We start from the raw sequence: 17303 nt of genomic DNA, 5'->3' as shown, positions 1-17303 counted from the left end.
TGCGAGTCTGCTGTCTTTTTCTGTTTGTTCAATCTTAGAGTTAGTGTATATAAGTAGGGGGTATGGGTAGCACAGGGGGGCTTGCCCCCCTGCTTATATGTAGTGTAGGTGTGTTGATTTGTGTTATTGTGTTTGTGTATGTTTTGTTGTTTGATTTGTTGTGGTGTGGGTAAGATGGTGTATGTGTTGTGTGGTGTATGGTGTGTTGATGTTCGCGATTTTGTGTTTTGCGGTTTCGGGATTTTGAGTGCTCGCCTTTATGGTTTCAAAATACTGAAATTCGAGATTTCAGTATTTCGAAATTATAAAGGGAAAACAGCTTTCTCTTTACTCCTGAAGTGAAGTGACTAAGGAGTTGGTTATATTCAAAGGACAGACAGAGAGATGCAGAACCCTGCATGGTGGAGGGCTGGCGTTGAGCAGGTTTTCACTTTCACCATCTGATTTAATGTAAACTGCATTTGGACAGCTGGCATTCCCAAGACTGCACTAAATCCATGTAAACATGGAATGTGCATGTCTTCAGGCATCTAACACAAAGGAAGCTTGTGACATTTTCAGGCATGCATATGTTGGGAAAGCTTTTCCAGCCACAATGTAAAGGCCTTGCCTTCTCCTTCAGCTCAAGTGCATGATAATCCAGACCCAGCCGTCATGTTCCATACCCATTTTATCCTTTTCTGGGTCACAGGGAGTGAGGGTCTGTCCTGGCAGTAAAAATCCTGGATTGGACATCTGTTCATATTGGAGCATAGGCACGCTTTGATGCATAATGCATATATACACTCAGGGACATTCAGTAGCAGTCAGAGATTTTTCCTGTGGATAGAACTACCGCTCAGAACATTGATGGGGTATCATAGTCAGGAATGCGCAAGTCAGCTAAAGTCAGGCATCACCAAAGGTCAGCTGATAAGGGGAAGTAATGAGGAAAATGAACAATTAGGTGGTTATCAGTTCAGTATGTTCTTAGCTGGCAAATCACACTGCATATTGTCTTGTGAAATACAGTAGCAAAGTTCTGAAGTTCTCTGTGAGACTTTTATAAGTGGCCATCTCTGTGGCTTGTTAATATGTTCTGTCACTGTAAGAAGCACATTTTATAAAAAAAAAAAATCAAACTCCTGTTTGTCCTGAACAAGTGCCCTTGCTTTTTGCTTACTGAAAAGAAGCACTTGATTCTGAATATTATCTTTGCCAATTTCAACACTGTCTTTACTGCCAATTTTTAGAACCGTGATCAGTGTTGCAAAGATAATAAGAAGATGTATGTACTTGATGCTAGATGTAGGTCTGAGATTCTCTTCCGTTTAAGTTATGTCTTCTTTACAGTGTTTCTTGCTTTTGCTCTTATTCTGTAGCTATGCCATTTGAACAGTGAGTAAGACTAGTGCTCCATTTCCACTGGTGGTTTTCAGTTTCTGAGGGAAGCTTACTGCTGCCCTTACATAGCTGCATAATTTTTTTTCATTTTTCTAGAATTGTATAATTGTACTGCCAAAATCTAGCAGTGATCATCTTGAAGGTATTTCTTTAAGTATATAACTTGTTTTTCATTGTGTTGTGTAGTTTTGTGCTGTTTGAGATGGCAGAGGTTTTTGTCTTCATCACAGGGAATGATGATCGATGAGGCTGATGAAATTGTTACTGGACCCCAGAACAAAACAAAAAGGCCAGGTGAATCGAATTCACCAGCATCTGTTAAGAGAAGACGGAGCATGTCGCCATTGCTGCGGAGACCACAAACACCGCCTATAATAACTAATCACATTGGAGGAAAAGGCCCTCCACAAGCTTCTGGGACTCAAGTAAATTCTAATCTTATCAAACCTATTCCATTGCATAAAGGTAGGTTCTACAAAACGAAATGAGTTCAGTAGTATTTCATAAAATAACTTTTTCAAAATCTCCACCACATGTAAAAAAAATTTAAAGTAAACCTAAGTTTTTTTACATTAATATAAAGTTGCATTAATTGCTTGAAAGCCAAAATGAACGTAAGTGGTGAAAGCTGGTATTTCAGTACTAGATGAAGAATGAGACAGATGATCATGCTAAGTAATTAGTACCACTGATGTGTCATAAAAAACCCAAAACATGTATCTACAATAGTCTTATTTTTCAAGTGCTTTCCTTTTTAAGTTTGTGCAAGTCAAGCTTTCCATATGCTTTAGTTCATAGTCTTCTTTGATAGCATATTCCTTTTCCATGGAGTAGTTGTGATGTCAGTATGTTCTTTTACTTCAGGCATGAGATTGCGCCAAGTCAGAGTTAATCAGACATGCACAATAAAACCAAACTTGATAATAGTTCTCTTGCCATTTGAGCATGCATACCAGCTACCATCCTGACCTGCTTGATCCCCAGGAGCAAGAGCCCTGTGACCCATTCACTCTGCTAGGGGTAGGGGTGGAATGCATCAGGAAAAGTGCTGATGTTTCTGCAGGGGATTGTTTTTTCAAAGCCCATTCATTATTTTGCATGCATTTCCAGTCCAGTGATGGCATTAGGGTCAGGCAGGGACTGAGTAGTCCGTTGGACTGTCACTTGCTTTCAAGCCCATTGGCTCTCCCTTGTCCACAGAGGAGTTCAACAAATTATGCTTTCTTGTGTGTGTACCCTTCAACAACCACGTATAACTGAATATAGTTGCTAGAGTGAGCTATAAGTAAAATGTAATGTTGCAAACTTGAGGATGCTACACAATGAGTCTTAGGATAGGTTCATCTTTTGCATTTTGGCAATTTTGTTTTGGTAAGATTTCATGTTTGGGAATATCTGCCTACCATATTTTTCACATGCATTAATGTAATGTGACAACATAAGAGTGGCCATCCAAAACTCACCAGTTGTTTATTACAAACTCTTACAGTTAGGATCTCATTTCTTCAGTTTACCAGGCGTAACTTGTACCAGTATTACCTTTACTGTTTGAGGAGGAGCATATTGATAACTGTTTCAAGTGCTATAAATTTAATCCTGCCTCTTAAAGATGAAGAGAGAATGCTTTGGTCCACTTTGAACAAAAAGATGGTACTTAAGAGCTCTTTATGTGGGGATTATCATGACAGTCATCCGTGCAGGCCTAGGCATAATTCAGAACATCACAACAAAGACAGATGCTCTGAGAACAGGTTGGGGGCTTGACTCTTGGAAGTAAGACTGGTGCTCGGTTGCGCGCTCTCCCCCAATTGCCTGAACATATCCTGAACTAGTAAGGGCTTGAGCCTACATCATCCTTCCCCATCAGCAAAGATGAAGGGACCAGAAAATGCAACCCTGTGACTTCTACTTTGGGGGGGGGGTATATCCCTTAAGGTTCTTGTGTCTTCCATCTCCAGTTGATTAGCTGGTGCCTAAGGTCAACCAGCATGATCCTGAGAAGCCATATGTTGGGTCATCTAGTTATAGACTGAGGACTTTGTTGCAGAATATCTGTAATCTCATTTTACAGAAATACCTCTTAGGAGTCAGTCATCAAGCATGTGTTTGACATTTTGGGAGGATGATATGGGATTAATACATTAGAGTTTGGTCTGCAGCTCTCATCAGGCCCAGTTTAGGTTTAGTTTTATGCAGGCTAAGCTTGTATGCATTACTGCTGATTCCCATCCCTTGCTAATCAGTCATGTTCTCACCTTTAATTGAATTCCACTCACAGGCTTACTTCCTCAGTCAGATTCTTATGGTCATTCTAATGGTACCAGCACCATAGTCTCTGTGCTGGATGAAGGCTAATGAATCCAACCCTGTCAACTTTGAGTAGTCTCAGATTCTTGTTTCTCAACCCTCCCCCTCACAAAAAATGTAGCATTTCTTGGGGAAAAAGCCTTAAACCCTTTATCCCTTTCCTGGAGCCAAGTCATTAAGATGCTATTGGATCACCTTAAAGACACCCTGACTATACCCCCAAGAAGACAGATGTCCTTAAGCCCCAGATTGAGTCTGAATACAGCAGTTAAAAAAACATTTTAATGCTGACCCTACATGATCTGATCTGCCCACCACAGGTTCAGGAGACCACAGCACTTTAACTGTTTTTCCACCTGGTTGCTTTGTTTAAGTGTGGCAAGAGAGATTACTTCTCTACTGTGTCATGCTTGGGACTCTCAGTTGTCTCCCTGTCCCAATTCCAGTCAACCTGGTTTGAAAGGCTATGGATAAGCTTGAGGAGCTGAGGCTTGGCATAAGGAAGGCCACCTTGAGACTGTTTGACATCTACAGTGGGCTGCCATCTTTTCTGCTTTAACTATGCTGTGTGTATGGCCAAGTTCAGGTGGGCACATGTATGGGATGGTGTAGCTGAAATTGTTTTGTTTAAAGGAGGAGTACATCAACAAGATCCCGGATGCCCATTTCATGGGGAGATGGTGTTCAGTAGTCCTGCTCAGAACCTGGTTCATTGGTATATAAATGAACTAGACCATTTCTGTTTGGGGAGGGTGAGGTTTAACAATCTGGGGATGAACCCCAGCCTATCACCCCCCCCAGCAGTGTCTTGTTCTTCCAGTGCTGGCTAAAGCACCAGAAAGGGCAGTTGTGCAAGTTGCTTTCTCCTAATCCTGACTCCATTCCAGGATTGTTAGATTGTTACTGGGGGTGGGCATTTCTCAGAGACTGACCTGATTTGCGGAACCATCACGAAGAGAAAGTCCATCTCAGTCATATCCTGGAGTCCCACAAGCCCTCCCCCAGAAGAGATGATCTGGGCAGATCATTCTTTCTCAGCAGAACTCTTGAGACAGAGCCAGACTCTACTGCTTAAGAGGGCTGTAGAAGCTGCAGTGTTAAGAAGAAAGGGGATATATGTTGTCCAGTTCAGAAGAGTAGTGATTTGCTTCTTCCTTGTCCTGAAGGTATTAGTCAGTTTTCATTTAATTTAATTCTGGATCTTAGCAGCTGGTGCATATATATATATATATGTTAGTCTCTTCCACATAAGTAAACAAGTTGGCAGGATGCTGTGAGCTGCAATTTCAGTCCTCTGTTGGAACTGTGTGTTGCCTGGTTGGCTTTCTGGAATTGGGGCACTCCAGAAATTAACTTTTTTGCCATTTGAGGGAACATGACTTCCTCTTGTTTAGTCCAGCAACAGTGGGGTGAGGCTGCAATGGATGTATTTTGTCTGTCGCAACATGAGTTCAGGAAGAAAAACTCAAGCTCACGCTCATTGTCCCTTGTTGAGTGAGAGGGGTTTGGCTTCAGGCTGCCAGTTCTCTGGTGGTAACAGGAAGCTCTTTAGTCCAAGCCAAGAATGCCACCCATGATTGGGATGATAACCAACTTCACTGCAGGACTTGACTTCTGATGTAGATCTCTTGGTCCTTCTAGATTTGACAGTTCTGGATTGCATCATTTCTTGAGGCTGCTAAGAAAACTTCCATTCAGCAGGCCTTTACTTACAAGTGAAAATGATTTTCAGTTTGAATGGACTGGTATCCTGTACTGCCTGGTCAGTCAGTCTGCAGGTGATCTTGACTTACTTGCACACCTGTACAATTTAGGCGTCTGTTATTTCACTGTCTGGGTTCACGTGTGAAGTGTCCATGATGCATTTTGACCTTTTGGAGGGCAGTGTGTTGCCCAGCACTTGCTTCTAATGGCAGTTCCTTTAAGGAAAACTCAGCCTTAGAACTTAAACATGTCATTTTTATTTATCTTTGTTTTCTGAGCAATTTTAATGCCTCAAAATCAGTCCAAGTGCTTCTTTTACAGTTTTTACGAGTTTCCCAGAAAATGGCGGATGATGGGTCCTGTCTTGATAAAGTGACGTTTTCTTGATTTTGTTCCTTCTTCCCAGAATACATTTCAAGTCCTCTTTGTAAGAGTCATGCTAGACATAAGGAAGTGGTATTTTCTCATGCCATTAAGATAAATGACAGTACTTCACAGTCCTGTCATTCTAACACACCTTCTGTAACAGAGCTACTTCTATGATTCCCTGACTGAGCCTCATGTATGTGTCTGTCAGAGCTTCTTCTGTACTATAAATAGCTGTTAGCTACTTTCAGCAAACGAACGTAGGTAAAGAGCAGGCTTTTGTAAAGGGACTGTTTTCTAAAAGAATTGACTGACCTTTCCCCACACACTCATGCCGAGGTGCGAAAACTCTCACTGCAGTAAACGATCCTTGCTGTACCATGTACACGTGATAAATAGTAGGACTCCAAACTAAGCCTGTCTGTTACTTTTCCAATGCCTTCAGTGGGAAGTTTTTTCTCTCTAGTGAAAGATACAGAATTAAAATGTGCTTTTAGTTCCTTAATTTTTTCTGTCATGTTCACTCCCCTTTTTTCTGTTTCATATTTATTTGTACTTTGGTAATTAGGAAAGTGAACTTTTCCCAGGACCCTTTTCAGCCATAAGTCAGGCTGCATTGGCAAAGATAGGTACAGGGTGGGAGGGTGGCCTAATGGTTAAGGTGTTTGCCTTAAACACAAGGTGTACAGGGTTTGAATTTCACAGGGGATAATTGGCTAGGCTTAAAATGGCTTGCAAGGGCAGTTAGCCTAGTACTAATCTATGAACCTAAGTCTATGAACCTAAGATATGCATGCAGTAATGCCCTCCCGGATGTATGTTAATGTGCAGTTAATGCCTCCCAGGGGTGTGATGAGGCCCTATGCCACAGGCAAAAACTGAGGTGGACTTCTCTTTCCTTTGATTCCAAAGCAAGGAAATGAAAATTTAAAAAGTACAAGCAGGTTTTTGGTACTTACACAATACTGGAACCGTACTGTAGGGAGAAAAGAAACCTAAGGATTGAGTTCAGCTGTAGTAGAGGGTGGATTATTCCTTTAAAAGGAGTACTACATCACAGTCCTGAATAACCCCTCCCAACTTCATGCTTAATAGATTTTCTCAGTCTGCTGTTTGAACATGCTAGCATGCAAAGTTGAAATTCACATCTCAGAAAATTCTTTTTTTTCCCCTGGTGTCTATTATTTCTACATCTGGGATCTCAAATATTTTGGCTTTTACATGTATGGAACTGTATCTGGGTGTCCCATAGGATGAACCCACATTTTCTTCTGAAGGTGTTTCAGAATTTTCCCTCAACCATTCTTTCCATCTTCTGGTTTTCTTCATGATGGTAAAACCCAGAAGAGAGGACCATTCACACACTACAGATATTAAGTTTTACTCTACTAGGGTATTGGCTGCTTTTATTGCATCCTTCAAGAATATCTTTAGTACGAACATCTGCAGGGAAAGGCCCTAAATGTTAGATACAGAAATAAGTTTTTTACCGTATCAGTTGATACACAAGAGGATGCTCCCAAATACATTCCCTCCATATCCATTTGTATGCATGTCATTTTTGCCTGTTTTGGCCAATGGGAGTCCCCTGTGAGTTAAGTGAGTGTACACTTCTGTATTAGTAGTGTGTGAAATCTTCGTTTCTTAATTTGCAGGAAGGTTCTAGCTAGTGAGATGGGCCAAACTGGCATGGTTGGGGGATTTGTTGTGTAGCCAGCATTTTGCAGAAGATCATACATCCTTAAATGCAGAATCTTATAAAACCTGAAACAGTTTGATTGATGGAAAGGATGAGTCATATCAGTGAGGGCCCTTTCTTAAATCTACAGGTAATAGACTATAGTTGTTATTTCTAAACCAGTCTTTTTCTGGTAAAGAAGTTTTGATAGTTAAAGCCAGTACTTCTGTTAGTACACAAACCTTGGCAGTGAAGGCAGAACAGATGAGAAAGCTATAGGTGATGCAGATAGTACCTGTACTAAGTGGTAGAATGCACAGTATGGAGCAGATAAAGAAATAACATCATAGAAGCCAGAGTAGCTCTGTTTGCAGAGAAGGTCATAGAGAAGAAATTACGGTAGTAGGGCACATGTGCAGGAAAACGGATAATAATTTAAAGTTGATTTAGTAGAGAGAGGAAAAAGGAAAGAGGAATCAAGGATGTCCAGCAAAGAGGTGAATGGATGATTGTGTGAGTGAAGATGTGCTACAGTCAGGCATGACTGTTGATGAAGGCAGTAAAGTGGCATGGAATCAAGAGCGATGACCACAGCTGACTCGACACCCTGACCTTGTGTAGAAAATGGTTGATCTGTTAGCTATATTAGTAGGGTGGAACAGTATTCACTGTTGGCTTAATTTTCAGTTGTAAAAGATATCCCAGTTTTGTCATTAAGTATGATTACATTTTCACAAGTTAGGCACCCACCTTGCATTTCTTATTGGAGCAGACTCAGCAGTGAGAAGTAGAGTTATTGGCAGGTCAGCTTTCACTTTAAGCTATGCTCAGATGTTTAGTTCTTTTATAGAATATAATTCTTTGTAGCCATTATTTACTATGCAAGCATTTTTGAGCCAGTCATATAAAAGGGAGTGGTTCTTTAAAAAATGTCTTGCGGTGCACATAGAGTACATTAGTTACCACAGGCAGATTGTGGTATTGGCAGGAGCAGAATGGAAGTCTGAAAGTAACAGTGGATGCTGGCTGACAAATCGGCAGACTTGGCATGATAATTTTCTATACCATAGTTTATTTTATTATTAAAGAGGTTTTGGACCTCGCTGATGCAAGATTTTCTGTCCATATTAATCATCATCTTTTTATTGTCATTCCCACTTTTGACTTCAGACTGTGTCCAGCCCCTTGATGCTTCTGTTAGTAGTCCCCATTCATTTAATTTTTCTTGGTTTAACCTGTGTTTGGAGAACCTTCCTTTTGGAGGGGAACCTTACTTGAAGATTTTTGGAATGAGAGACATCAGGGAGTCCATTACATTGGCAATGGTCTTGTCATTAAGGTTCCTAAGTAAATATAAGACTAGCTGCCATTTTGGGCCATTTTAAACCTAGCCAATTTCCTTCAAAGGTGAGACTCAAGCCCTGTATCTTGTACCTGTGAGGTAAACACCTTAACCATTAAGCCAGACCAAAAATGAAACTGGAAAGATTCAAACCCTGACTCCTTGCCACTGGAAGCAACTCATAAATTGGAGCTTTAGTCCTTTGCACTTAACGCCAGAGTAAGGTCTATCTCCCCCCTGACTTGCTTGGCATACTTTGTGTTAGGTGGGGAATAGATACCAGAAAGCAAACACCCACGTTTGCACTGCACTACAGTCCTCATTTACCTACTCACCTTACAGTTCAGCAGCTTCTCTGTGGCACAGCCCCAGTATGACCATGTAGGGTCACAATCACATTCCATCAACCTTTCCCCTGGAAGAGGCCAGCTTCCTTCCTGTTGAGGGCTTCTCTAGTACCCAGGCCACTAGCTGAACTTTGCAGTCAGGGTTTCATCCCCAGGCACCATGGAGCCAAATTTTGAGAAAATATTTAACATTGAAGGGCCTCCTTCAGAAGCTGCAATGCAGACCATTGCATTTATTGTGCCTTTAATATTTTCAGTATTTTTTTTTTGTGTCATCTGGGTGTTGGCTTGTGCAGGAAGGACATTCCCATTTAGGAGATAGGTATTGTTGCCTTGAGTACTGTCCACACAGGAATTGCAACATCTAATTAAGGCAGTTTAGAAACTGAAGTCACTAAGTGATCCCATTAAAGTCTGAAAATATATATTAAAGACATTAAGCACTGATGAACTTAATTCTGTGTGTTCATATCATAGTAAAGACTCAAATGTTTGATTCCAGTTTTGAATACTTTCCAGCAGAAATAATAAAATTTTCTTACTTTGCAGTTCTTAAGAGTAATTATTTTGCTTCTGAGTGCTTTGCTTTACTTTTATAGTCACATTCCCTTCTTTAGTAACTCATTGTAAGGTTGCAGATATACCATATAGTTCTAGGAGCAGTAGCTATGCTGATGGAAGGGATGGATATATTCTGTGTAGTACTTTAAACTTCAATGTTTAGATGCCAATCATCTCTGTATATTTCCACTGTCCTGCTCCGGCATACCAGAAATGCAGAGAGTGGATCTGTGTCAAGTGATCAAAAGGACAGACTGTCAAAACCCATATGGCTGAACCCATATGATTGACAATTCAGTCCATCAAAAAATAATGAAAATACAAACATCCGCATGCAATATAAACAGTGATTTTGCAGGGGAGCAAGCCTCCTGAACCCCCACACCCCCCCCTGCCACTTGTATAAACTAACTCTGAGATTGCACTACAGTGGAGAAAATGGAAAATTTTGTGATCCCTACTGTAACGCAATCTCAGTCAGAACAGTTCAACAAACTGAATTGGCGATTGTATGGGTTTGACTGTATGGGTTTCAACAGTCTGTCTGTTTGATCGTTTGACAGGACTGTTTGGTTGAGTTGTTTTGCTAGGCCTAAAAAGGGAAATTTATGACTTGAGGGAAGTTACTGTAGCAGAGTTTTTGGCAATGTGAAAATGTTTAGTTTTTTAATACCCTTTGTTGGTGTATTATGCAGATATGTTTTTAGATGCAATCCAGAAGGTTATGACATCTCACACTTACAGCAGAGTTGATAGTACACATGTTTGCATAAATTTAAATATGTTTAATATAAACAGTAGAATGTGCATATAGTTGAAGGTGAGCGTTTAAAGAAAAAATGAGAAGAAATGAGCAACCCAGTAAATTGGAAACTGGGGGTCTGGCACTGATAGTTTAACAAGAAGTTTTAGTGTTTGATTCACAGTGCAACCAGAAATATGATGGTTAGGGGAATGTTGTACAGGCACTAAAGGAATGGAAAAGGTTTTAGGAGTATGTTTGAAATTGGAGGAGGTCATCAGAAAGACTTGACTGACAATATAGTTAACCCAGCAGTATAGAAGTGTTAGTGTTTTATTATTTCCAAAATTGTATTCAGAACACTGATTATTATTAGTAGCTAGTAAGCTACCAGGACTTGTCAAAATCCTGTAAAGTAATCTGGATACTACTTACTTTTTTTAGTAGCCAGCTCTCGTCTTGGAGACTTCCATATTCTTAACAGTACTCCGTCTTGGAGAATTGATCACAATAATTTATTTTGTAGCCTTTGGAATCCTAGTAATAATTCAAACAGAGTTGAGAGCTTCAAGGAATTGCTTGGAGAAAAAGGTGTAGAAACTACATAGTATATGACGATGAGAAGAGCCACAAACATTTAGTGACAATGCTCTCAAAGCAGATGTCTGAATAACTTCTCTGGAGCATATCATGCTGCGACATTTAAATTGCAGCCAGCTATGGCAAACATTTTCTGTCAGTGCATTATACAGCTGTTTTTCTTGCACCTCCTTTTTTTCCCCAAAATCTGTAAATGGATACATGCTGCAGTAGGTTAGTATTTTGATGGAATGGGGAAGTGGAGCACTACTGACACTATACAATGAGATTTGTTATCTATGTTTAGTCCATCTGGGTTTGGAGGCCTAGGGAAACCAATGTGGTAACTATACAGTATTAAAATGTGAAGTTTACAGCTGTTATACAAGGGTAGTAAAATCACTATGGTTTCTTAAGATGGTTAAGGATAATATACAAATACACAGATAAAAGATATAGCATAGCATAGCATATCAAATGAGATACTGTAGTGAAATGAATGCTTGCAGATATTAAATGACTGTTTCATCAGAATATATGGAGGAATATTAGCACGTGGTGGTAGATAATGTATACAAGCGACTGCTATACGTAGTTTTGCCACACAGTAATGGCACACTTTGTAAACTCCGTAACACAGTAAACTAAATTTCCATTCACTAAAACTAAGCAAATCCTCGTCTGTAATTTTGTGTTGTGGTTGCCTCAAGATGACTGAATGGCTGAAATAGTTGATTATCCAAATACCCATTTATATGAATGTTTTTTATACATAGGTAGGGCAGGCAGAGAAGATCCACACTAAGGAAGCTAAAGGCTGCAGGTGGCTTACTATCAGTCTAAGTCTTCTAGATGGAGTACAGCATTCCAGAAGTGAATGCTGAAGAGTTGTACTAACCATGTATTCTAGGATAAAAGCAAACTTTAGTTATATAGTCAAGGTTACACCTAAGTCCATCTATCCACAATCTCTTTTCCTATTTTTTGGACATGGGGTCAGGGTGTCACTTCAACAGTGACAATCACCTATAGCCATGGTTCACACTGATGGGTGGCTAATCCTGCTGCTGCTGTTCCATATCACACCGCCTCACACCTGTGGCTCATTTAGTCTGTCCAATCCACTTGCGGTTTGTCTTTGGAATGTGGCAAGAAACTGGAGCACCTGGAGGAAACCCACGCAAACACAGGGAAGACATGCAGACTTTGCACAGAAGGCACCCCAACAGAGAATTGAGCCAGAAGACCTTTTGATGTGAGGCAACAATGCTATCCCCTGAGCCAATGTGCCATCCAACTTGCACGTAAATGCTATTTAGTTAAGACTTGCAACCAAGTCACACAGTGGAGGCTTTGCAGGAACAGGTACGCAAATGTATATTTATAACAAGCACATTTAGAGTTAGCAGTATCACAAATTGAGAAGTCTAGCAATTATAAATTGTTGGTTAAGAAGTATTCCATGGCCTTTCTAACTTATATTGGACTTTTAAGTGCACTTCAGTCCACATACAATTGCTTTAAAGGTTTTTCATCACTTGCCCTTTCAGTTAAATCCAGATCATTCTCAAGGCAGCCCAAGCAGACTTAGCTTGTATTTCATTTAACAAGTATGGTAAATTTCAGAGCAGGGTTAGCCAGCTGAAAACAGTGAACTGCAATTGTTCATGTTTCTGAGCAGCATATTTGAGACAACCTTGTATCTTACCAGGCCTTTGATTTTAAATGCTGTTTACTTTTTTTTTCGAGTGCCAATAGAACTTGTTCCTTAGTAATTCTGGAAGGTGGCTGAGACTATGAAATAGTTAAAAGTGGGGGTGGAGTAAAATTTGCAGTAAATTTATCAGCTAGACTAGTGGCTCTTCCATTTGGGTGAGAAGAATGGGAGCAGTGTTATTGTGGACTAGCTCTGAACATCACTGAGTGTTGTTAACTTCCTGGCATAATTAAAGAAAAATTTGTAATTTTTTGATTTCACTGTTTTAGGTTCATATTTCTTCCTAATGGTACCTTTAAGTTTTTTGTGTAAGTGTGTTTTTAAGGTTAAAAGAATGACACCTGTTACAAGCTTAAAGTAATTTCTTTTTCTTAGTTTATTTATATTGCCATTCAACCATAGGCTTTGTTTTTAAGTTTTTCATATTTGGTGTAAGTAAGGCCTGCCTTATCAGTACAGTTATTTGAGTGAGCAGAAGTCAGAGGCATAGGAGGCAGCTTTTAATAGTAAGGTCCATTGGAAGGTTGCATCAGAATTTATTTAGGTCGTCAAGTAGTTTAGGAAGGTTTGCTTTTGAGGAGTTCCTAGATGCACAGTTATTTGCAGGGAAGCACTATCAGTTTTAAAGGAAAATTTCACTGATTTATGGTCTGGTTTTAATGAGGGAAAATAATATAAATGGAGATGTGCAAGAAGTGGCCATTGTGAGGACAGTATTAAGGGCATTTGGGCCCTAATAGGATGTTTAGCAGGATTTGGCATTTAGAATCTTGAAGTGTTGGGCATTCATAACATTTGCAGTGTTAAGTCGGCCAATTTATTGACAGAGGGTCAAAGTCCCTCAGTATAAAGGTGAGGTAAGGTGGATTTTGTCTAAGGTTTTGATAACCATTGTGATGAGGAGGGGAGATAGAGGGTGTCTTGTGGCTAGCTGTGAAGTAGTAATTAATCTTGTTTAGGGTGATTTCGACATCCATGTTTAAATTTGAGGTTTCAGGAAATCCATCGTGAGGTATTATTATTGACAAACACTGATACTTGAGTGTACTTCTGGCTGCTTATGATGTCAAGGTACTCATTGTTGGTGTCCCTGTCTTTGCTTTTTGTTTGTTCATATGTCCAAGGGGGCTCATCATAAACTGGGAGTCGCATATATTGTAACATACACAGATTATCTTTACTAGAGGTAGAATTGGAAAAACAAGTGTCAGTCATTCATTCTTGCCTGTAGAGAGGACCAGGTAAGTCATGTTCTTTAGATACAGGGATGAGAAAACAGAAGTGTTTAAAGATTTATATCCTCCTTTGCCTCATGGTAGCAACCATTATTTTCCTGCCTTTACAGTGTGGTGTTTTGCTGGATGGTGAGGTGCCATTGGGTACAGAGTAATCACATGCTCATGAACCTTGAAGCATCTGTTTTGACAGAATGATCCACAAGCAACATAAACATTTTCAATGTCCTCTTGCATCATTGAGGTCATTAATCTGACTGCTAGAGGGAACGTGTGCTGCATGACATGCATCTCTCTGTAGCTGAGAATTAACATATTTAAAGCTACATACCCCCAAGTTCTACATACCTGCTGATTGAACCCAAGAGTTTTCCTTGAACTAAGTCCTTGTGCAGCCCAGCAGTACACCTGTTTGCCTCCCTGATAAGTTGTTATAATCCTCTGTTCTGACTATGGTTTTCATGCAGGATAGCCCTGGAGTTTGGAGGTATTCTTCATCCCCTGGAACAGTGCCCTCCTTTAAACCATTCCACTTTCCCTATTATGCACACAGCATTGAGGCATACAATCCAAAACAGAACCAAGACTGATACTCCATTACCCCTGCTGTGGTCAAAAAAGCCCTGGATTTCCCTTCGCAAAGAACACAGCAGAGCAGAAACCTCAGCATGATCTCCATATCTTGTTTTCTATCTCAGTAGTTGAGCACCTTGATGCATGCAAGCCAAAAGCATGTTGATCTTGTAGCCTGGAATATATTACCCCTGATTATACACTGAAAATCTTTTCCACCAGGAATTCACAGTTCCTGAAAGTAGCTAAGAAACCTACCAGTAGGGAAAGCTTACTTGAGTGTCCGTGGTCCTCAGCATGTTGTAAATCTACTTTTGACCCAAGGCACCTACAATACAGCAGGCTGCACTTCTCTCTGTTTACACTTAAGGTGCATCATCAACAATTTCACCTTTATCATCAGCCTAATCTTTGACTGGTTCAGTAGAACAGTACTTGGAGGACATTGTATACTTAAGACCTCACAGGTAGCTAGGATGTTCATAATTCAGTATTGCAGTACTGACTCTAGGGATTCCTGCTTGCAGAAGCCCGATGGCTGTCCCAAATACTAGAGTGCTTTTTCTTCATCTTCCAGGCCTGACAGACTCGCTTCACTACCAACATCTTGATGCCAATTTTTATAAAGGGGCATCAGTTTGTGCCATCTTAAAATCTTTCTTGCTGCACTTTGATGAACATTTCAAGTGCTCCTGTTGTATTGTCAATGTTTTGGGTCTGCCAGAAGCCAGACATCATAGATAAGTACCCAACCAGTGATTCTTCTAATTGTCATATTGCATTGCATCTGTCTTAACATTGTTGATGTCAAGGACTAAAGTTAAAAATTGATTCAGTATTAGGAGCAAATGCTTTGCATGGACTTCCACGTTTTTTTTTTTTTTGTTTTGTTTTTCCAACTTTGGTCCAAAATGCAACTCTCTCCATTGTCCTTAGAGCACTGTTTTTCAACCAGCAGCAACTAATAGCAAGGGGTAAGTATCTTTTTCAGAAAACCACATCTGGTCTCTGTGAACCAGTTCTTCCAACTACCAAAGAAAAAAATCCTCAGAGAGGCGTCCAAAGGAGAAGAGATTGTGGGAAGCTTACAACACCATTTTGAAGTCTGATAGACCTCCCCCATCCCCAAACTTAGGAATACTGATGTCAGTGAGGCACCTTTGCAACCATATGTCATTCAGCCTTATTTGGTTGAAACCTCTGGTACACCCCCTGCAGAGTCTTCAGCATCCAGAATATCCTTGTGAGGTGAACTTGTTATGCCACTGGTCACACCTATGGCCACTTCACAGACCTTGGGGTCTGATGCACACATTAGCATTAGTACTGGGAGGGACCTGTCCCCACTTTGTTGGTGCAGGAGTTTAGATCAAGGTGGCAGTTGTCCAGCCACACCCAAGGTTTCTAAAGCAGGCTGCACTCCTTAACACAAGGTCATACAGTTGTTGCTCACCTTACCCCAGCCAGTGCTAACTGCCCCCCACACACACACACGATTTCTTCAAGTTGGCCCAGGATTTTATGCAATTCTTAGACTAGGTCTTCAGTGTCATGGGTACCTTCTGCCAGAAAGAAGAGAGATCCTTCTCCCAGAGGGAATCTGGTACCTCACATTCAGAGGAGGAGGACAAATTGGGGTATGTGAACCAAATCTACCCAGCCTCCAATTTGCAGTCTGACACTGAGGACACTATTACATCAGTTTTGGCACCTGAAGATGTCTTATTTGGGATACCCTTTGCAGTATGAAGGGGATCTTAAAATGTGAAGCTAAGAAATTTTTTTGGGGTCAGATCAGGTACAGACATTTTCTTGTGCTGCAGAAACCAAGCCTTTGGCCATCCCTCCAGTTTTGGAAGTCCACAGTGATGCCTTTTATTCTGCATCCTTGCAGCCTGATTCCCAGCTCCTGCTTCAAGGAAGCCAGGCTGCTTTTAAAGGGACCATGACACCCACAGGTATTTTGTATAGAAATTTGGTTGCTGGTCCAGCAATAATGCCCATAGAAGCAATGCATCTAATATGACTGCAGCAAGGAACTGTCTGTCTTGGAAGCAGCTACAGGGGCTTTTGTCTCCACATTCTCCAAGCACAGCAGTATAGACATTGCCTCCTGGGCTATGGCTTGATTAGCTGCAGCCATTCTGCATGGTCTTCTGCAGCCTGCATCATCTAAGGGTCAGCTACTCACTGATCCAGGGGTTTTGTGACTCTACTCAACAGTTAGTGTAGCAGTGATTCATGTGATTGCTATAGTGCAGTTGTATAGGAAAGTACAGTAGTGCACTATTATTGCTAACATCTGAGACTTTCCCGTCAAAGAATCTGTCCAGCCAGCCAGCCTAGTAAAGCTCAGGATCCTTCCCCCGCAAGGTGTACCTGTGTCTTTTGCAACCGCGTACATGCTGGTATAAGGGGTATGTATGACTATCATTTTTAGAACCTTCTTGCCACATTTGTGTATGCAGACATCCGTCATTGTTGCAAACAATTTTCCTGTACCGTTGATTATAGGTTTTGACGCATAAGTGTTTGCGTACCCCATTGAGGCTGGTCAGTGGAAGTATGTCTTGCAGCTTCAGAAAGCAATTTGTGGATACAAGATGTAGCTCCTTGATAAAGTGCTTCTACCTACTATGTAGTGTGTTTTTTTTTTGGGGGGGGGGGGGTCCTGCAGGCATTGTGCCACCCTTTGACTGCAGTGTTTTATCATGTGGAATGAAAGCAAAATATGACATTTCAGTTGTTGAAATACTTTAAGCTTGTCCT

The 17303-nt window shown here is 40.7% G+C and overlaps 1 protein-coding gene across 1 annotated transcript in view; it reads left to right on the top strand.

Annotated features, from left to right (window-relative positions):
- The window catches only part of LOC122806148 (integrator complex subunit 6-like), a 1076381-nt gene that overhangs the window by 709049 nt on the left and 350029 nt on the right, over positions 1–17303 (top strand). The window contains exon 9 of the mRNA XM_044076385.1: positions 1614–1848. Within this exon, the coding sequence (XP_043932320.1) occupies positions 1614–1848 (235 nt within the window). The remainder of the gene's footprint in view (positions 1–1613; positions 1849–17303) is intronic.

This window comes from Protopterus annectens, chromosome 7.part0 (genome assembly GCF_019279795.1).
Source record: "Protopterus annectens isolate FY-2018-M chromosome 7.part0, PAN1.0, whole genome shotgun sequence".
NCBI classification, from domain to species: domain Eukaryota; kingdom Metazoa; phylum Chordata; order Ceratodontiformes; family Protopteridae; genus Protopterus; species Protopterus annectens.
Note: the sequence above shows the minus strand (reverse complement) of the source record. Positions and strands in the feature narration are given on the sequence as shown.